Source organism: Ovis canadensis, chromosome 1 (genome assembly GCF_042477335.2).
Source record: "Ovis canadensis isolate MfBH-ARS-UI-01 breed Bighorn chromosome 1, ARS-UI_OviCan_v2, whole genome shotgun sequence".
NCBI lineage: Eukaryota > Metazoa > Chordata > Mammalia > Artiodactyla > Bovidae > Ovis > Ovis canadensis.
This window is the reverse complement of record NC_091245.1, coordinates 146,037,966-146,060,428: the sequence shown is the minus strand read 5'-3', so window position 1 is coordinate 146,060,428 and position 22,463 is coordinate 146,037,966. Positions and strand designations below refer to the sequence as shown.

At 36.0% G+C, this 22,463-nt stretch overlaps 1 protein-coding gene across 5 annotated transcripts in view; it reads right to left on the bottom strand.

The window, feature by feature from the left end:
* The window catches only part of LIPI (lipase I), a 154,860-nt gene that overhangs the window by 10,689 nt on the left and 121,708 nt on the right, over positions 1-22,463 (bottom strand). For all 5 annotated transcript variants that reach the window (XM_069578520.1, XM_069578531.1, XM_069578501.1 and 2 more), the window contains 3 exons: positions 21,832-21,936; positions 14,385-14,496; positions 9,719-9,895 (listed from right to left, as the gene is read on the bottom strand). In XM_069578520.1, the coding sequence (XP_069434621.1) occupies positions 9,719-9,895; positions 14,385-14,496; positions 21,832-21,936 (394 nt within the window). The remainder of the gene's footprint in view (positions 1-9,718; positions 9,896-14,384; positions 14,497-21,831; positions 21,937-22,463) is intronic.

Below are 22,463 nucleotides of genomic sequence, written 5' to 3'. Positions count from 1 at the left end.
TTAACCCCCCTCCCACCTCCCACCCCATAACATCTTTCTGGGTCATCCCCATGCACCAGCCCCAAGCATGCTGCATCCTGCATCAGACATAGACTGGCGCTTCAATTCACATGATAGTATACATGTTAGAATGTCATTCTCCCAAATCATCCCACCCTCTCCCTCTCCCTCTGAGTCCAAAAGTCCGTTATACACATCTGTGTCTCTTTCCCTGTCTTGCATACAGGGTCGTCATTGCCATCTTCCTAAATTCCATATATATGTGTTAGTATACTGTATTGGTGTTTTTCTTTCTGGCTTACTTCACTCTGTATAATCGGCTCCAGTTTCATCCATCTCATCAGAACTGATTCAAATGAATTCTTTTTAATGGCTGAGTAATACTCCATTGTGTATATGTACCACAGCTTTCTTATCCATTCATCTGCTGATGGACATCTAGGTTGTTTCCATGTCCTGGCTATTATAAACAGTGCTGCGATGAACATTGGGGTACATGTGTCTCTTTCAATTCTGGTTTCCTCGGTGTGTATGCCCAGAAGTGGGATTGCTGGGTCATAAGGGAGTTCTATTTGCAATTTTTTAAGGAATCTCCACACTGTTCTCCATAGTGGCTGTACTAGTTTGCATTCCCACCAACAGTGTAGGAGGGTTCCCTTTTCTCCACACCCTCTCCAGCATTTATTGCTTGCAGATTTTTGGATCGCAGCCATTCTGACTGGTGTGAAGTGGTACCTCATTGTGGTTTTGATTTGCATTTCTCTAATAATGAGTGATGTTGAGCATCTTTTCATGTGTTTGTTAGCCATCCGTATGTCTTCTTTGGAGAAATGTCTATTTAGTTCTTTGGCCCATTTTTTGATTGGGTCGTTTATTTTTCTGGAATTGAGCTGCATAAGTTGCTTGTATATTTTTGAGATTAGTTGTTTGTCAGTTGCTTCATTTGCTATTATTTTCTCCCATTCAGAAGGCTGTCTTTTCACCTTGCTTATATTTTCCTTTGTTGTGCAGAAGCTTTTAATTTTAATTAGATCCCATTTGTTTATTTTTGCTTTTATTTCCAGAATTCTGGGAGGTGGATCATAGAGGATCCTGCTAGATCACTTTCTAACACCGCACACAAAAATAAACTCAAAATGGATTAAAGATCTAAATGTAAGATCAGAAACTATAAAACTCCTAGAGGAGAACATAGGCAAAACACTCTCAGACATGGGTGAGTTTTAAATGTCTAAAGCTAAGTGAAACAAGCGATATTTAAAAGGCAATATAAAGTTCTGGAAAAGGCAAATCTAGGTGCAGAGGTTGCCAGAGAGCAGGTGTGGGGAGTTGGAAATAAAGGGACAGCACAAGGCATTTTTTGTGATTGATGAAAATGTTCTGTATATAAATTGTGGTGGTGGTTACACGACTCTATGTGCTTACTAACACTCATAGAACTATATGCCGAAAAGATTTTACTCATTAAGGAAACATTTTTAAAGTAGATCTAATTCAACTTTTCTCAGGAAGTCACCCAGGTACCTTCACTACAAATATTCCTCTTAGTCCCTAAGTTTGAAAGGCTAGTCTACTGGAAATGCTCAGAAGAACTATATTGTTTGTGTAGTCTCCATCATTGTTACAGACAGCTAATTATTGACTGAGTTAGATACACAGTTTATTCTGGACCATAAGGCATCACATTTTTATCACTCATACTCCCAATAGTTTGGCAGTGCTAATTCTCATTAATTGCACATTATCTGTATGGACAGATCCAAACAGGATAAGCAACTAAATGGTTACTGCAATTATCTAGATAATTAAACTTAAAGCATGCATTTCATTCAAGCATCTGTTAGCATCCACAGTCAACAGGGAATGTTAAGAGTTCTGTTAACCACCCACAAAATGTATTTTAGTTTTTTCCCTGAGTACAAGTAACTGCATCTAAATTTGATAAATTTAGCAAATTTTCATAGTCTATGTATTTAGATAGATTTTACATAAAAATTCTGCTTAGATTTTACATAAAAATTAAAATGACACACATGCTTATTTTTTTCCTCTGTGACATATCCTAATGACTTTCTGTTTAGAATATACATAAAACTTAAAATGACACTATTTAGAGTGTAGATTTTAGATTTTACATAAAAATTAAAATTATTTAGATTTTACATAAAAATTAAATTTTTATGTAAAAAAAGATTAGATTTTTATATAAAAATTAAAATAACACACATGCTTATTTTTTCCTTTGTGGCAAATCCTAATGACTTTATTTCTACTGAACCAGTGATGGAGTTGTATGTAACACTTGTCTATGTAAAACACGATTAAGAAGACAGTGAATCAAATAATTAGATTCATGATTCAACCATAGCATGTGTGATTATAAGTAAACATGACAAAATATTAATGGTATTATCTCTTAGTTATAGGACTACATGTAAATTAATTTCCCAAATGTCCCACAATGAGAATAACTGACTATATTAATTAGTGAAAAACTTTATTCCTATAAAAATAGCAGCAACTAAAAGTGAAGGAAACAACAAATGAAAAAAACCAAGAAAAGTTTGGCTTCCTGTCATGACGAAGGCAATTCTCAGCTAAGAGACCTTAGATATGTTATTTTAAACCTCTGAGTTTCTGTTCCTTTACTAACAAAACAAAGAAAATACGTAACTCATAGAGTTGTTGCAAAGATTGTAAAAATAGTATTTGAGATGTAGTAGATGCTAAATAAATTTACAGAAGACTGAACGCTGAAGAATTAATGCTTTGAACTATGGTGTTGGAGAAGGCTCTTGAGAGGAGATCCAACCAGTCCATCCTAAAGGAAATCAACCCTCATTAGGGGGACTGATGCTGAAGCTGAAGCTCCAATTCTTGGGCCACCTGAAGGGAAGAGCTGACTCACTGGAAAAGACCCTGATGCTGGGAAAGACTGAAGGCTGGAGGAGAAGGGGACGACAGAGACAAGAGGGTTGGATGGTATCACTGAATCAATAGACAGGAGTTTGAACAAGCTCTGGGAGGTGATGAAAGACAGGGAAGTCTGGCATGCTGCAGTCCATGGGGTCACAAGGACTGAGAGACTGAACAACAACTCAAAATAAATTTAACCACTATTATTCACCTTATAAGAAGTTCACTAATAGTAAAACAAGCCAAACTTCTCTGGGATTCCCTTTAATGCTTAAACCTTCAATTAAGTCGTCAATCCTCTATATACAAGAATTTTTCCTTAAATAATATACATCATCCAAAAAACACACCTTGGTAAAAAAATAAAAAAAATCTTTCTTATATCATTTCAGTTCAGTTGCTCAGTCATGTCCAACTCTTTGCAACCCCATGGACCACAGCACACCAGGCATCCCTGTCTATCACCAACTCCCGGAGCTTGTTCAAAGTCATGTCCATCAAGTTGGTGATGCCACCCAACCATCTCGTCCTCTGTTGTCTCCTTCTCCCCAATGCCTTCAGTCTTTTCTGGCATCGGGGTCTCCAAGGAGTCAGTTTTTCGCATTAGCTGGCCGAAGTATTGGAGTTTCAGCTTCAGCATCAGTCCTTCCAATGAATATTCAGGACTAATTTACTTTAGGATTGACTGATTTGATCTCCTTGTAGTTCAAGGGACTCTCAAGTGTCTTCTCCAACACTTTTTAAAATACTTGTTCCCTAAAAGAGAAGCTTGAATTGAATTTAGGGCAAATAACTCACAAGATAAATTCCATTTTATCAGATAAATTTTTAATCAATGCAGATTTCTTTTTCTGAAGTTCTTAACTCTGCTCAGAGTCTTCCTATATGCCCAACAACTCTGATGGATGAGGATTATTCCAATCACTAAATTAAAGGAGTGAGAAGTGTGGTAGAAGTGAATATAGTGTTTAGATAAGAAGTTTACAAATTAGCAATGAATGAAACTTTTACAAAAAGGTACAGGTGTTTATCGGAGAAGGCAATGGCACCTCACTCCAGTACTCTTGTCTGGAAAATCCCATGGATGGAGGAGGCTGGTGCTCCAGTCCCTGGGGTCCCTGCGAGTCGGACATGACTGAGCGGCTCGCTTTCACTTTTTACTTTCATCATTGGAGAAGGAAAAGGCAACCCACTCCAGTGTTCTTGCCTGGGGAATCCCAGGGATGGGGCCGCCTGGTGGGTTGCCGTTTATGGGGTCACACAGAGTCAGACACGACTGAAGCGACTTAGCAGAGGTGTTTATGAGGTTGCAGAATGAGACATAGCTTCACAGAATTTGGAGGAACAAAGCATTTTATTGATGAGTTATTTTGGCTAAACAGACCAATATTTTTCATATAATTATTGACTTGTCCAGTCTGTTGCTTGGAAAATATGTGTATAGATAAAATGAGTATAAGAAAACTTAAATTGGGGACCAACAAGAGAAGGGAATGAAAATGAAAAGAAAGGACTGCTATAAATTGAGCATCTGTGCATGAGTGCTAAGTCACTTCAGTTGTGTCCGACTCTTTGTGACCCTATGGACGTAGCGTACCAGGCTCCTCTATCCATGGGATTCCCCAGGCAAGAATACTGAATTCTCCATGCCTTCCTACAGGGGCTCTTCCCAACCCAGGGATCGAATCTGCATCTCTCCTGCATTGCCAGGCAGGTTCTTTACCACTAGCACCACCTGGGAAGCCCCCAGTCAAGCATCTGCTAGAAATCAAATACATATTTTACAAATGACACTGAAAAGCTATGGAACGTATTACAAGGCAAAAATATTTTTAAAAAGCAACTATTTTATGAATGAGGATTGATTGTAAAATACATTTATATTTAGTTACTATTTTATTTATATATTTATTTATATAATGTACTTTCAATCAAACTTTGTTAAGGTGTGTATTGATTACTTGGTATTTATATAAGTATAATTGCATCTTATAACATTGCATGCTTCGTTGCTCAGTTGTGTCTAACTCTTTGCTACCCTTTGGATTACAGCCCACTAGGTTCCTCTGTCTATGGGATTTTTCAGGCAAGAATACTGCAGTGGGTTGCCATTCCCTCCTCCAGGGGATCTTCCTGACCCAGGGACTGAACCTATGTCACCCAGGTTTCCTATATTGCAAGTGGACTCTTTACCTACTGAGCATAGTTACTAAGCATAGTTACTTAAAATATATGTGCTGTAGTTTTTAGAATTTTTAAATTTATTGATTTTAATTGGAGGCTAATTACTTTACAATAATTTTAACCTGAAACTTCCTGCTTACATTATCCAATTATACAATTATCAAGTAAAATTATGTCATAATTTTAGACAATTTAAAAAGATAATCACTTATCCTAATTACCAAACTTTTTCAAAAATCATATACACTTTTTTAAATCACAACAAAGCTTTAATCTAAAACAATTTTAGAAGTAGAAAATAATATCTTGTCCCTTAATAGGGCAATTAAAATACTGGATTTCTAAAAACATTTAGGTATAATAACCATCATGTTCAATACTCTAATGGTATGTAAAAAAGCTCATATCCAGTCATCCTGCCGCTGCCGCTGCTGCAGCTGCTAAGTTGAGTCAGTTGTGTCCGACTCTGTGCGACCCCATAGATGGCAGCCCAACAGGCTCCTCTGTCCCTGGGATTCTCCAGGCAAGAACACTGGAGTGGGTTGCCATTGCCTTCTCCCAGTCATCCTAAAACCACATAATTCATATATGAGGCATAGCTTACACTGCAAATATAAATAGAAACACACAGTGGCTATTCACACTGTCGACACTGTTTAGAGTTCTTAATCTGTATCACCTGTCAACATTACACTGACCTAGAACATCATTTGAGGATCGAGAAGAAAATGGAGTGTGGACAGTGAAGATGGTGGACAAGTCTCAGAATGAATGAACAAACTTTGTTAAAAATGTAAAATAGTTTTGCCAAAATTGCTTCCTTTAAACACCCTTCAGAATTCTAGAGTTTCAATTCCCACATTCTCCCAGGGTACCTTGGACTTTTAATTGGGAAGTTTAAAAGACAAAATGAAGTGTTAATGACTTCAGCACAAATAGCGTAACTGTGAATTGGTTTTCTGAGGTTACTCTCTAAAGATAGTTTTTGGATCTTCTTAGCCAAATACTTAACCTCATTAAATCTAAGCTTCATTTATAACATTTTTAATATTATAAATTCAATATTTTTATATTTTTCAAAAGAACCTTGAAAACATTTAATGAAACCAATACTGAATTAACAAGAAAAGTTATTCTAAAGTAAGTAAAACATAGAGGCCAAAGCTACAAGATTAGATTTAAATGTTTAATTAATTTGATAAAAGAAAAATGTCTAAATTTGTACATAAACGCTCTATGTCACTGGAGTAAATTATTTGAGGAGTTACTTCAATGTTTATTCTTACCTGTCTTATCAGTCAAAATATTAAATTATATCCATGCAGGAACATAAACATACCTATTTAAGAAACCTAAGCCCCAACTGTTTGAAGTACTCAGATCTTAAATGATCTTAATTTGCATTCTCTAGCTTACCTATTCATTTATTGCTTTCATTTACAAGTTAACTGTGTCAGCCAGTCAAAATTATGGTTTATAGTAAAATCAATATTTAACTTTAGTAGGATATATTGGACTTCCCTGGCGGCTCAGATGATGAAGAATCTGCCTGCAATACAGGAGACCTCAGTTGATCCCTAGGTTGGGAAGATCCCTGGAGAAGGGAATGGCAACCCACTACAGTATTCTTGCCTGGAAAATCCCATGGACAGAGGAGCCTGGTGCGCTATAGTCCATGAGGTTGCAGAGTCAGACACGGCTAAGTGACTAACACACACACAGGATATATTACAAGGAGGACAACCTATGTTTTGTAGGGAACTAGGTATAAGGAAGGTTGAGAAGTGCTTGCAAACGAGACTCTCAACCAGGGCTGACATTCTTGCAAACAAGATGTTCAGCTAAGAATCCTCTATTTGTTCCCGTGGGAAAAGAACATTTCTTGCACACAAGGATGTTTCTCTGATTCCTCAAAAGGAACAGACCCAGGGACAAAATGGATTCTAAGTTGATAAGGAAGTTCCCCAAAACAAAGTCTTAGCTGCAGTAAATAAGCCAAGGTAAAGGTTATCTCGCCCTGCGCCTGCGCACTGTATAGTCTCTGAATCATAGTGCTTGGCAGCTTGCCCTGTAGGTTGTTGTGCAAGGGATATAAAATAAAGCAGCTGTAAGAAGCAAGTGTTAAAATACAAAGATTCAAACCACTTTGCAGTGTTGGTGTTTCATTCCGTCGCCAGCAATGTTTAATTAATGTTTTGCCTGATATCAAAATATTTTCAGTCTCTCTGTAATGGCCTGTGGTTTTTGTCACCAACCATCTATCCCTTTCATGTAATAATACCCTCATCTTTCTTTACTCTACCCTCAGTCTATAAACTTTGGATAAACTTGATCCCATCTTGTCTCAAAGTTAAGCATAAACCAATGAAGGAACTTATTGCCCTGGACAATCAAAAGAATTGAATTCCCTGAACACAGTGTGAGGTTCAGAGATATGAATTTGCCCAATGAAAACCAGTGAGATGCAGTGGGATCTTTAAACTTTATTTCTTTTCCTGTGGGATTTGAACTTGGAATCAAGTAGGTATGGGCAACTGACTTGATACCATGAAAACTGAGAATGAAGCAATGTTAATGCCTGAGCCAAGAGATACCCTGCAAAAATCCTTCATCCTCTAAATGCAGCCAAGCCAGAAGCCACATCTCCCACGGGAGTTTCTATTACAACTGGCTACATAGCCCCTTGAGCTTCCCAGGCAGCCCTAGTGATAAAGAACTCACCTGCCAATGCAGGAGAAAAAAGAGATGCAGGTTTGATCAGTGGGTCAGGAAGATACCTTGGAGAAGAAAACGGCAACCCACTCCAGTGTTCTTGCCTAGAGAATCCCATGAACAGAGGAGCCTGGCTGGCTACAGTCCATTGGGTCACAAAGTCAGACATGACTGAAGCAACTTAGCATGCACATATCCCCTTTATCTTTAGGAATTTGGGGTTGGATATTCTGTCTTTTGTAAGTTTTTTTTTTTTTTCTGAACCCTCACCCCCTACAGTAGGAGTACGGTCTTTTAAAAAAAAAAAATCGCATTTACTAATGTCTGTGCTGGGTCTTTGTTGCTGCACATGCTTTTCTCTAGTTGTGGTGAACGAGGGCTACTCTCTAGTTGCCCTGTGCAGGCTTTTCTTTGCAGTGGCTTCTCTTGTTGCAGGGCTTCAGGCTTCAGTAGTTGCATGGGCTCAGTAGTTGTGGCTCCTAAGCTCTAGGGCACAAGCTCAGTAGTTGTGGCATACAGACTTAGTTGCTCCAGGCATGCGGAATCCCACGGGATCAGGGATCAGGGATTGAACCCAGGTCTCCTGCATTGGCAGGCGGATGCTTTACTACTGAGCTGCCAGGAAAGCCCTGTATAGGTTTTCGTTTGCTTGTTTTTGCCTGCTGTAAACTTCATGCCTATTATAAACACTGTATTGTGCACTTAAAACTTTGCCAAGAAAGTTGATCTCACTTGAAGTTTTCTTACCACAATGACAACAATGAATAAGTTAGACAAAGGGGGCAGAGGGAGGGAGCTGGCCTTTTGCTTTACCTTTGAAGAGTGGGAGATCTTTAATGAGCAAGTTATTCGGTGAAATCTGTACAGTGGGGGTGTATTGATACCATTTAAGTGCCAGAAACAGAGCGTGTAAAACTACAACAATTACACTTCTTTATTTATATTTACCATCCTGAGGCTCAGAGAGATATTAATGGCGGAGACCAGGGGAATATGATGGTGCAATAAACTTGACCTCTCTACGATCTATTTTTTGAGCACTACAAATATAGCTTCTACTCTTATATTTAGTACAGACTTTATATAGTTAAAATAAAAGATACAGAGATCAGTTGAAGATTAAAAATCTTGCAGCTCTAGTCCTTTATATATGATTGCCCTCCCCGCCACCAAAGTTTCTTTCTGTCTCTGATGTATTTGTCAGGCAATGGTGTTGCTAATATTCCTAACTGATGATATCCATATATTTGATATTTTTGTAAGTATTTCAGTCAATAGCAAAAGCAAAATTACCCTTTTTCTTTTTTCCATTACAATAACTTTTCACTCATTAACTTTTGAATGACTAAATATTCTCATGCCAAAAGCTTACAAAATAATTTATAAATTATTTCAAAGAATTTTCCAGCCCCCCTCTGTGAATATAGACCTCATCTAAATGAATATTCTTACCACTTACCATTTTTATCATTTTTATTCTCCAAAAGTTCTTATTTACTATGTTCAACATTCACGAAAAGGTAATTGGGAAATAAAGTATATAAATATAGGAACATAAAGAGAAAGTGTTGCAGTCAACAAAGGAAGAGACATTTTTAGCAATCCAGAATCCTATTGAAATAACTGTTAAAATTCTAAGGCAGGTATATGTTCAACTTTTTTCATGTATACTGTGTCTCATGAAGTAATTATATATCTTTTTTCTCTGCTTGGGTAATGTGATTCCAAAATAAATCTCATTTAAGCCAAAAAATTTTATATACCTTTTAGATTGTCTACTGTTTTTCTAAAATAATCTAAAATATACAGTAAACATTTGAGTACATGAATTTTTAAACCACTCTTTAGCAAAGGAATATTTTCAAGTTTAAAAGATAACATTGGAATTAGAGTTTAGTTTTCTTACCTTTCTGGATATGTAAGTGATTTTAGCTTGAGAAGCTGAATAGTGTATTTGCACGTGGAACATTGTTGATTTGAGCTTTGAAAATATGCCAAACCAATGCTTGAAATATTTGCAACATCATTTAAAAATTGACCAAGAATCTTGAATTCTTGAAGTTTGTAAAATATTTTGTGCCTCCTAAATATAAAATTTGATATCTCATCATATTAGTAATTTGAAATGTAATACAACTTTAAAATCAATATAACCTTATCAGTGTTAGGTAGAAATACCAATCTTATAGTGAAAAGGCCAAACAATAAAATATGTGACATTTATTAAAATAATATAAACTAATTAAAAACAAGATAAAGTAAAAAGATATGTAATCCCACATTCAAATATTTGGGGAAAATATTTTGGAGAAAAATTGGGATGTCTTGTCTTTCCAACTCGGTGTCTAGATTCTACACTTGTCTAAGATTAGAGAATCCATATCTCGCCACTTTTTATAAGCCCCTGAACAGCTATCACCATTCTTTGAATGGACTGGACCACAAATAATAATCCTTTCCTGCTCTGTGCCACTTTGTCATATCATGGGTCTGCCTGCCTCTAAAGGAAAGAATAAGAGAGGAGGAGGGAAAATAAGAAAGAAGAGGAGGAGGAAAGAAAGGGAAGGAGGAGGGGAGAGAGGATGGGTGGGAGACATGAAGGAAAGGAGGAAGGAAGGAAGGAAGGAGAGAAGAGAAGGAAAAGGGGAGCAGGGAAGGGAAAGGAAAAGTAGAGGCCCGGAAATTTTTTTTTTAATCTGTTAAATAAGTTCTTTGTTTGAGGCAACTGTCACACACAGAACGGCTGAAAAGCAACCAGCGGCACACCCAGCACTTGTGCCACCTTATATTTGGCCTGTTGCCTTCTCCTTTGGATTCCCAAAGCATCTAGACCCCAAAAAGGTTGTTATCACTCCCCTCAAAACCCACCCTGTCAGGGTGACTACCTCCTCTTTCACAGAACATGTCATTGGTCACATCTCTAACTTCTGTCCAAGAACTTAACTAGATTTCTCAGAGATACTTCAAAGTCAGCGTATCCAGATGGAAACATGTTGTCTCCCCCACAAAACTCATATCTACTCCATTCATTCCAAATACCGACTGTTTGCTCCTGATCACCATGTCTCTACCTCCAGCTGAGCCCTGTCTAATGAGACCCAGACAACTGTTATTCACCATGTCTACTTGGATATCTCAAGAATGCCTAAAGCTCAGTAAGTTCAAATTTAATGACATCTTCCCCAACACTCAAAAACCCTATAGCTTAGAAATTTCCTTATAATTTTACATGGAACCACAATGCACTGTCCATACCAGACAACCAGACTTCACCCTTCAGATCATCCTCTCTTTCAACTCCTACATCTAATCTATCCTATGTGCCTACACTCAGTGGGATATCTTGAATCTTCTTTGCATCCATCCTCATCCTCATTTTTTCATTTCCACTGAAAACACTTTATCTCAGGGCATCGTTGTTCTGTGCCTTTATTCTTGCAACAGCATCCTGTCTTTTCACTCTCCAATCCACTCTGGTCAAACTGTTTTTCCAAAACAAAACCCCAGTCTTGGCTCTATCCAGACTGCCCCAAAGCAAATACTTTATTGGTTTTCATTTGCTCAGTGACTAACATAAAAACCCTTCAACATGTCCTACAAATTCTAATTCCTACAAAATCTAGATGCTTTCTGTCTCATCATTCTCTTCCTTTCCCTGCCTCTGTTCTCAGACATATTAAAGTTCCTTCAGCTCCTGAAATGGACTACACTTCCTCCTGCTTCAGGAGTTTTGCCTTTGTTGGCCCTTCTGCCTGGAATCAGCAGAGCAGATTAACTTCTGCTCCTCAGTTTTGTCTCAACAAATACAAAAAGTCCTTAGAAAAAGCTTTAGTGACTCCACTATTTTATGTTCCCATACGTTCTATGGTTTGCCTCTAGACATTTTTCACAGAAAGATCTTATTTACATAATTTTATCACTACTCATTTATTTTATATCCTTTATTAGACTATAAATTTAATGAGGGTAGTATCATGTTTTTCTCATCCTAGCATATTCAGCTCCTAGTACAGTGCCTAGCTCAATATGGTGGTGGTGGTTGAGTCAAGTCATGTCTAATTCTTGTGACCCCATGGACTCCTCAGTCCATGGGATTCTCCAGGGAAGAATACTGGTGTGCATTGCCGTTTCCTTCTCCAGAGCTCAATATAGATATTAAAAGTTGTTTGGAAACAGAAATAGTGAATATCATTATTTTATTTGTATTGTGTACAGGAAGTTCCCCACATACGAATTTGTGAAGTTTCAAAGATGTGAACATGTGTTCTCATGTCCAGTCACATGTTAGTTCATGTGTCTGGTGTACACTGCCCCATGCATTAATCTTCTACAAGTAGCTGTGCCCAATAAAATACACAAAAGCACTGTGTAGAGTACAGGAGCCCAGCATCGTTATCTCAAGCAGGATGTAAAAGCAAGTGTAAAGGCAGCAGAGACGTAGCTGGTACTATTGTACTTTTCAAAGTACTGCACTGTAAGATTAAAAATGTCTTTATTTTTTTGTCTGTTTGTGTTTTACGTATTATTTGTGTGAAAAGTATTATAAACTTACAGTACAGTACTAGGTAGCCAATTGTGTTAGTTGGGTACCTAGGCTAACTTTGTCGGACTTATGAACACACTCTTAGAATGGAACTCATCCATATGTAGGGAACTTACTGTGTTTGTAAACTCTATCTGCTCTCTAGACTAAAAGTATGAAGGAACAGAAATCTAATTTTCCCTAAATTTGTCCTTAATTTCTAGTATAGTTCAAGAAATGTTATTGAATGGTTATATTGGTTTCTCTCCTTGTATCTCCTAGCTCAGTGAATGACACCATAATTCAAATAGGCACCAAATTTAAAGCTCAAAGTCACTCCTAATCACTGTTCCCTTCACTTTCACATTTAATTAATCACAAAAACAAATCTATTCTAAATCCTAAAATCCCAATTCCACTGACTTGATTCAAGCCCCCATTATCTTTCATATAAATTATGATAGCCACCACTCTGCCCCTGTTTCACACTAATCTCCCCATTACTCATCATGTGAGGAGTCAATCTAACCTGAATACACAATATTGACACTCGGTTTTAAATCCTATATTGGCATATCAATATATTTGGCATCATATTACAATGTGTAAGTGATTTTTAGTGACATGGTAAAAAAAAAACTATATCATTTGCAAAAATATCCTAATTTTCCTAAGTGAAAAAATAACATATGCATGCACAGGGCCATATATAAGAATAAGAAAGAGGAGGAAAAGGAAGAGATTGGGGTGGAAGGGAAGGAGAAACAGGAGGAGGAGGGGAAGGAGAAAGAGGAATGGTTATAAACTAACTGGTAAATGGGAGTATCCCTGCATGACGTAATTATAGATTATTCTCACTTTCTACTGTATAGCACATTTTCTCCAGCAAGAAAATACTCCTATTTTAATTTTGAAAAGGGAAGTAAAAGATCATTTAAAAGTTTCTTACTCCAATAGCATCTAAAACAGTTAATATCCCAAAGCATGACTAAATTCATTAGCAAAGAATTATTAATAGAAAAACATGAAGGCCATTGGTCAGGCTTAGAAGGACAGATTTACCTTGCGTATGGGTTTCATATTTTTACATTTTTCATGAAAAATGTACTCATCAGGTGTTTGAATTAAATGCATCAGTATTTAAAATAGTATTCTGCACAGAACATGATTCTTTGAAATCAAGACTCATAATGTGTTTGCCTCCTGAACAAGCTTGAAACAACTGCTCTAGGACCGCAGTCTGTGTGCTGTTACTGAACTCAGCCATTTTCTATCTGCATGCCTTTGAAAGCACCCTCATCCATTCTCTGATGATAATACCATCCTTTTGAACATTTCCTTGCTTCTCCCTCTGGACTCCCATAGCTCATGAGTGTTCTGTTACTCTAAGACTCATTACTGAAGCCTGTAATTGTGCATTAGTCTACTTCAGTATTCTGTGACCTCCTCGAGAATGGTCACATTGCTATTTCAGTTTGGATCCCCATTATTTAGTGAAACACCTGAATACATTTGGTGCTAAATAACACTTGTTAAATAAGTAAATTTAAAAGCTAACAGAGCATGTGTCTGATAAGAATAAGTAATGAATCACAAATATATGTGTTCATGGGTATATACATATATACACAATTTTAAGCAATTTAAAGTAATAAACTATTGGGTTGGTCAAAAAAGTTCACTTGGGTTTTTCCACAAGGTGTTAACAGAAAAATCTGGAAGAACGTTTTTGGCCAACTCAATATTATGGAATAATATCAATAGTTATTATAAAAAATCCTAGCAGTGCTCAAAATTAGGTGGAAAGTTTTTTTCTTTTAACTCTTGCAGTAGCTAGATGTATAACATGAACAAATTATTTCCTTTCTTCCATATTTTGTATCTCCACTCATAGAATGAGTGAATTAGAATATGACAACCAGAGATCCATTTAATATTTAACAATTTAAGATGCACTGCATAGAAAATTTATATTGCTTGGATTATCTTGCAAAGTGGATGCTTGAGAAAATATATCTTACAAAAGAAAGAGACACTAAATCATACTTACTCATAGAGCCTTGGCTCTTCAACGATTCCAAGTTGGTTTAATAATTTAAATGTAACATAGCCATCCTTCATATTTTTATCCAGAACAATTATACTGAGAACAAAATAATAGGCTACAAAACAAAAATGTGGAATGCAATTCATGTTATTTTTAAAACTTCATTTTGGTGCAGGTATGCATGTAAATATATATTTATATAATCCAGGCACATATTATATCTGCAAATAATATTGAGAGGCACTCATTTGGTACACAAGTAATAGATTTTCCCTCTTGTTAAATTTTCACTAGTCTTGAAAAAATGAGGAATGAAAGCTTGCCAGTCAGTCATGAGTATAGTGAAAAGTTGGTCAAATAATCAGTAAATACTAACTGGTCTCAAAACCAAAAAATATCAGAATTTAGGTCAATTAATTTTTCTCTATCAGTACATCTAAGGTAAGTATTATAAGGTTCCTTAATTATATGATTAATAGTCCTACCTATATTTGGCTTGACAAATATAATTCCTAAATTTCACTGGCTGTTTAGGAATGACAGTAAAATTGTTATCTCGTCACTAAGTCATGTGCAATTCTTTTGTGACTCCATGGACCATGGCCTGCCAGGCTCCTCTGTCCATGGGATTTTCCAAGCAAGAAGACTGGAGTGGGTTGCCATTTCATTCTCCAGGGGATCTTCCCAAGCCAGGGATGGAACCCTCATCTCCTGCACTGACAGATGGATTCTTTACCACTGAGCCACCAGGGAAGCCAGACAATAAAATTAGACAATCCTATATAGAGTGAGATCACAGTATCTCTTTTTCAAAATGTCATTACAAAAATTGATATAACTTTCAGAGGAAAAGATGCTGAACTCATCCCTTTACCCATTATTGTCTGGGCTACACAGAAATTTCCTACTCTCTGTGAATTTTCCCAAGTATTATGCAAAACTCTTGGAAGACAATGTATATAAACAGAATATGGAATAGATGAACTTTTCTTCTGAGATACACATGTACAAAAATTGTGCATGTTAGCTGTTAAATGTTTCTATTAAACAGCTAAGAGTACTTAGATCCTTAGTACACCTCAAAGTAATTGGCCCTTATCAATTGATAGCACAAAAGACATAAAGGCACACTTTTTACTTTGCAGTGACTGCCCAGCATTAGATAAAATATCTTGGTCCCCTCACCCAAAAAAGTGGGTACTCATATTGCTCAGACGATTCCTGGAAGTATGATATATTGAGATGTTACATAATTACCCTGACTCCTGGTATAATTACATAGAAATTCTGGGTTAAAATTCATAAATTTGATATATAACAAAGCACAGATGAAGAAAGACCAAATACTAGGAGGCAGCAATGAAGAGAAATTAAAGGCAAGTCTCAAGAATTGAAGCCCTGGGTCTCTAAAGGACTTGAGAACTGGTTGTAGCATGGAGACAGAGACGGAAGTGTCAACTTCCATGCAACACTGAGGGATGGAGCCGAAATGAAAAACCCTGCACAGAGTCAGGGACCTTAACTCTCTACTTTGTCATTGAAAGAGAAACTTGGAAAATTCTTCCTACTGGTTGTATATTAGTCTTAAGTGGAAAAAAAAAAAATCCCTGAGACTAAAATAAACTCCAGGTAACACAGAATTTAAATTTACAAGTCTCTATTGGTTAAGGAGCTCCATAAATTTACATGAAAAATCCTCCAGGGTTATGGTACATAAATTCTGGAAAAAACAAAATCCACCTTGTTTTGAAGGGAGAATTTTGAAGAGTGATGAGAGCTTTCTATGATAAAATGTGACATGAATATTTATTTTGAAATAACACAAACATTTTTCATTTAATTTTAATAGAGACTTGGATTGAACATCGAGACTAGAAAATGATAATAAATCATGACTAAATTATTAGATGAATAAATAAAAATATACACACATATATAAGTTTAACCAGAAGAAAACAATAGATTATTTAAATTAACAGATTAATAAATACAGATACACCCGTATAAGTTTAACAAGACTAAAACTGTAGATTATCTCCATTAGATTACTAATAATGAAAATATAAACTTACATTAAAGCAAGAGAATTAGTATCTTTAAAGTACTCAATGAAAATGACTCTCAGTGTAGAATTCTATTCTGGACTAAAATTACACTTCAGAGTAAGAAAACGATAAGGACATTTTCAGGGAAGCAAACTGAGAGACATTACTTAGTGAAAAGTTATTAAGGATCTATTTTAGCAAGATAAAGATTAAGTCCAAAAGGAAGGAGATGAGGAGGGAAAAAAGGACAAGTTAAAATGTAGAAAACTGAAAATGGTAAACATAAGTGAACATCTGATTAATGATAATATTCATAATAATTATTCTTTGTTAAATAAGTGAAATAAAATACTACAGAATATATATTAAAGATGGGGAAAAAAGCACAAGATTTAAAGGCTCTATGAAACAAATTGTTGTTGTGTCAGAATCTGATAAATGTCTGTGAGGCAAAAAATGATGCATTTCTAATTATGAAGCAAAAAAAAAAAGCAAGTCACCATGAAAATATGAAAATCCTGAAACTATATAGCTAAAACTCACAGCTTCAGAATACATAAAGCTAAAACACAAACAATGTAACTCCTGCTAAAATAAAAGATTTAAACAGCATTTGAATTGCCACATAGAGAAAACGTCCAAGATGTGACTGAAAATTATCTGTTATACCAAGAACAAAGAAAATCACAACTCTGGTGAGAAAAGACAACAACTAATGCCAGCGCTGAGATGAATTAGATGCTGGGAAAATCTGACAAGGATTTTAAAGGAACCATCGTAAAAATGCTTCAGAGTCAGAGGCTGCTGAAAAAAGATGAAGGAATAGAAAAATCTCAGCCAAGAAATAGACACTATAAAAGAAAATAAAGTAGACATTACATAAATGACAGCTACCATAATGGACTCAGAACTTGTGGGATAGTCTCAGTAGTAGAGTGGAAATAATAGAGGACAGAAATCAGTGAACTGGATGACAGATCAATCTGCCGCTCAACCTGAAAACAGAAAAAAAACAGACTGGGAAAAAAAATGCACAGAGCCCCAGGGACCTGTCAGACTATAGCAAAAAAAATTATAATCAAGCTTCAGAACACTAAAAGAAAACAGAAAAATATCCTGAAAGCGGCCAAAGAGAAATGATGTGTTATCTACAGAACAACCAATTGAGTTACAATGAGTCTGAAACCACAGAGGCCAAAAAGAAGTGATAACAACACTTTTCAAGTGCTGAAAGAAGGAACTCAACTCTAAGAAAACAAAGAATTTCTCTTTAGCAGACTCATTCTTACATATTGTGAGAAACAACACAGAGGAATTGATGAAGTAAATAATTCTGGAGTATCAGAAACAAAAAGGGGAAAATGGGAAAAGAAAAAATATGGGTACACACAATAAAGTGGGCTTTTCTGGTAGCTCAGACTGTAAAGAATCTGCGTGCAATGAGGGAGGCCTGGGTTAGATCCCTGGATTGGGAGGATCCCCTGAAGAAGGGAATGGCAGCCCACTTCAGTATTCTTGCCTGGAGAATTCCATGGACAGAGGAGCCTGGCGGGCTACAGACCATGGGGTCGCAGAGGACTGAGTGACTAGCACCTTCACAATAAATTATCCTTACCCTTGTGAATTTATATTACATTTGATACTTGAAATAAATATTATCACATGATCTGATATTCGAGATAATAATATTAAAAAGTGGAGAATGTAAAGCAACCTAAATGGAAGTGAAGTTCTCACATTTCACTTGAAGTGGTAAATGTTGATACCAGTAGACTGTGAAAACTCACGTATGTATATTTAATGGTAGTAGACCTCCCAAAATATGTCCATGTCCTAATCTCTGGACCTGTGAATATGTTCCCTGAAATGGCAAAGAATAATTAAGAATGCAAATGGAATTAAGGTTGCTAATAAGCTGCCCTTAGAAGAGAGAGGTTATCTTGAATTACCCAAGTGGGCATAATACAGTTCCAAAGATTGTAATCACCAAGCCTTAAAGGTGGAAGAGGAGGACAGAAGAAGAGAATCAGAAAAAGAGTTGCAATGCAGCAGGATGGTCAAAGTGATTGCTTCTTCTTTATTCTTCTTTGTAATAATTATTTTAGATATTCTAAGATATGTGCTTTCCAACATAAATTTAAAACAAGATTGTCTATGTTTAAAGGAACACATATAATTATAAAACTGTTAGAAAAAAAATTGAGTGAAAATCTTTAGGACTGAGGGCTCATCAAAGAGTTCTTAGATGTCAAAAGAATGTTCCTTGAAAAGAAAAAGTGATAAATTAGACTTCATCAAAAGTAAACCCTTTTGCCCTTGTGAAGGCCCTTGTGAGGAAGATGAAAAGACACTCAAGTTTCAAACTAGGAAAAAATATTTGCAGACCAAATCTTCAACAAGGAAAGAAGGACTACCAATAAAAATATATGAAGAACCCTCAAAAGCCAATAGTTTAAAAAATCCAATTGGAAAATGAGCAAAAGACTCAAACACAGTTCACCGTACAGAGAAGATATGTAAACTCATAAGCCATTAGGGTGACAAAAATTAAAACCTTAACAAGATAATGACAACACCAAATGCTAGTAAGAAATCACTCATTAGATCACTCATACTTTGCTACGGGTAATATAAGATGGTCAGCCATGCTAAAAAATTCTCAATTTCTTATAAGGCTAAACGTGAATTTAACTTCTGATTCTGTGTTTATATTCCTGAGACTTTATACCAGAGAAATGATAAGTTCACATGAAAACTTGTATACAAATAGCCAAAGTAGCTTTAATATAATAGCCCAACCTAAAAACATCCCTAGTGTTCTACAACATATGAATAATTAAACAAACTTTAGTGCATACATGCCATGGAATACTATTCAGCAATAAAAAGGAATGAATTACTGATACTCAGCACAATACAAATGAACCTCCAGAAATTATGCTGAGTTTAAAAAGTTCAGTTAAAAAGTAACATAGTGAATGCTGCTGCTGCTGCTGCTGCTAAGTCGCTTCAATCGTGTCCGACTCCATGCGACCCCATAGACAGCAGCCCACCAGGCTCCCCTGTCCTTGGGATTCTCCAGGCAAGAACACTGGAGTGGATTGCCACTTCCTTCTCCAATGCATGAAGGTGAAAAGTGAAAGTGAAGTCGCTCAGTCATGTCTGACTCTTAGTGACACCATGGACTGCAGCCTACCAGGCTCCTCTGTCCATGGAATTTTCCAGGCAAGAGTACTGGAGTGGGTTGCCGTTGCCTTCTCTGAACATAGTGAATAATTCCCTTTATATAACATTTTTCAAAATGACAAATTTTAAGGAATATATTAATGGATGTCAAGGATTAGAAACAGCAGGATATGAAGATGGTATTAATATTTATAGCTATAAAAGTGCCACCCAAGAGGTCTGATAGTGATGAAACAGTTCAATATCTTCACTGGGATGATAGATACAGAGCTCTATATTTGATGATTAAGTTATAGAGAACTAGACACACACACACACACACACACACACACACACACACACACACACACACACCAGTGAGGAAATATAAATAAGATAGACGGATTGTAGCAATATCATGTGATAGTTGGACATGACTCAGCGACTGAACTGAGTGATATTATATCTATTCTATAGTGTTACAAAATTTTACAACTGAATAAAGTGTATACTGGATCCCTCTGCATTGGTTCTTACATCTGCATGTGAATCTAAATTTAATTCAATAAAAATTTTAATGAAAAAAATGGATGAGCCCAATTCTGAATTTGAAAGAGCCTCTTGAGAGCAGAAAAGGAAAGTGAAAAAGCTGGCTTAAATTTCAACATTCAGAAAAACTAAGATCATGGCATTTGGTCCCATCACTTTATGGCATATAAATGAGGGAAAAGCTGAAATAGTGGCAGATTTTATATTATTGGGCTCCAAAATCACTGTTGACAGTGACTGCAGCTACAAAATTAAAAGACACTTGCTCTTTGGAAGAAAAGCTTTGACAAACCTAACAATGTATCAAAAAGCAAAGACCTCATTGATGACAAAGCTCCACGTAGTCAAAGCTATGGTTTTTCCAGTAGTCATGTCTGGATGAGAGAGCTGCACCATAAAGAAGGCTGATAGCTGAAGAATTGATACTTTTGAACTCTAGTGTTGGGAGAGGCCCTTGGACAGCAAAGATATCAAACCAGTCAATCCTAACGAAGAGCAACCCTGAATATTCATAGAAGGACTGATAATGAAGATGAAGCTTCAGTACTTTGGCCACCTGATGGGAAGAGCCAACTCATTGGAAAAGATCCTGATGCTAGGAAAGATCGAGGGTAGGAGGAGAAAGGGGTGACAAAGGATGAGATGGTTGGATGGCATCACTGATTCAATGGATATGAGTTTGAGCAAACTCCAGGATATAGTGAAAGACAGGGAAGCCTGGTATGCTGCAGCCCATGGGGTTGCAGAGTTGGACATGACTTAGTGACTGAACAATTCTGAATAACAGGACACCTCACAAACATTTAAAATTCTTAAAAATTGATAACAACTTTGACTGCAAAATATCTACAATGGAGGTGAGGTGAAGTCGCTCAGTCATGTTCGACTCTTTGCGACCCCATGGACTGTAGCCTACCAGGCTCCTCCCTCCATGGGATTCTCTAGGCAAGAGTACTAGAGTGGGTTGCCATTGCCTTTTCCAGGAGATCTTCTCGACCCAGGGATCAAACCTGGGTCTCCCGCATTCCAGGCGGATGCTTTAACCTCTAAGCCACCAGGGAAACCCATATCTACAATAACTGATCAAAAATATCTTATTTGGTCTATTTCAAATATTTATTCCTCAGGAACCAGAATCAATGACAAACTTATGGAAACGTATTTCATAATATTTTCATATAATAGTGTGTGCTTTATTTAAACCACTTTAAGCTCCTGATTGCTAAACAGAATTTTACTTTTTTTTAATACTTCCTCATAAATCTAATTATTTAATAAGTTTCTGAGATTTTCTCCTGTTCTCCAAATTTTCTATTTAACTCTAAATAAATTGGGAAGATTATTATTTACTTGCACATTTTGTATTTATATAATTTAGTTTCAGTTTCCAAAGGGGAGCTAATAGTGTAGATAGATGTCTTAAACTCTGTGAGTTGTTATATGCTGACATAACACTAAACATGGGAGAATAATCATGGAAATTGAGGGGGAAAACAAAAGACATCGATTGTTTTTTGGACGAATATTACCCAAAGCATATGCTCATTTTATTTGAATTTGTACAACTGACCCTCTAGCAAATTTTAAAGTTTCTTGAAAGCACATAATGAAATTTGAATTTTGGATAAAAATTGAAATTAGTGTATAAAAACTAATAATTAGTTCATTTGTTAAAAAAAATATTAACTTACTACAGAATGGATTTGTTCCAACAGTATCCAAAAATACAGTCGTCCTGAGAGTTGTGTTTTCTATCCTTTCTTTCAAAATATCTTTCCATAGCTCAGTTTGATAACCTGAGATTTGAGAAATAGAATATTAGTCACTGAATTTGCATCAAATATAAAATATAAAAATATCTAATTACTGAAAAGAACTAAAGGATCAATGTATTATAATAATAATTACAATTTATGGATTTTTAAAACTTAAAATCACTTTTCAAATAATTTCACATCTTATTTATTTCAACTATAACAACTCTTAGATTGAAGATTCACAAATAAATCTACACGCTGGAAATCATATCAGATCTTTGCATACTCCATATGGTTAAAGTCAATTTGCCAAAGTTTTTATTTATAAGTTGGTAACTTTACCTGAAACTCCTTTTAGTGAATTCAGCAGAATAAACTGATTAGATAAAACTTGAACATAAAATTTAGCTCCATGAGCACAGCCTCCAATTCTCTTATATACATATTCATGCTGATATAGCATGTATATGTACACCTTATACATACAAGGTATAAAGTATAGATATCACCTCTATTATATGTGAAATATATATCATCTATGCTATATATATATAATACTATATATT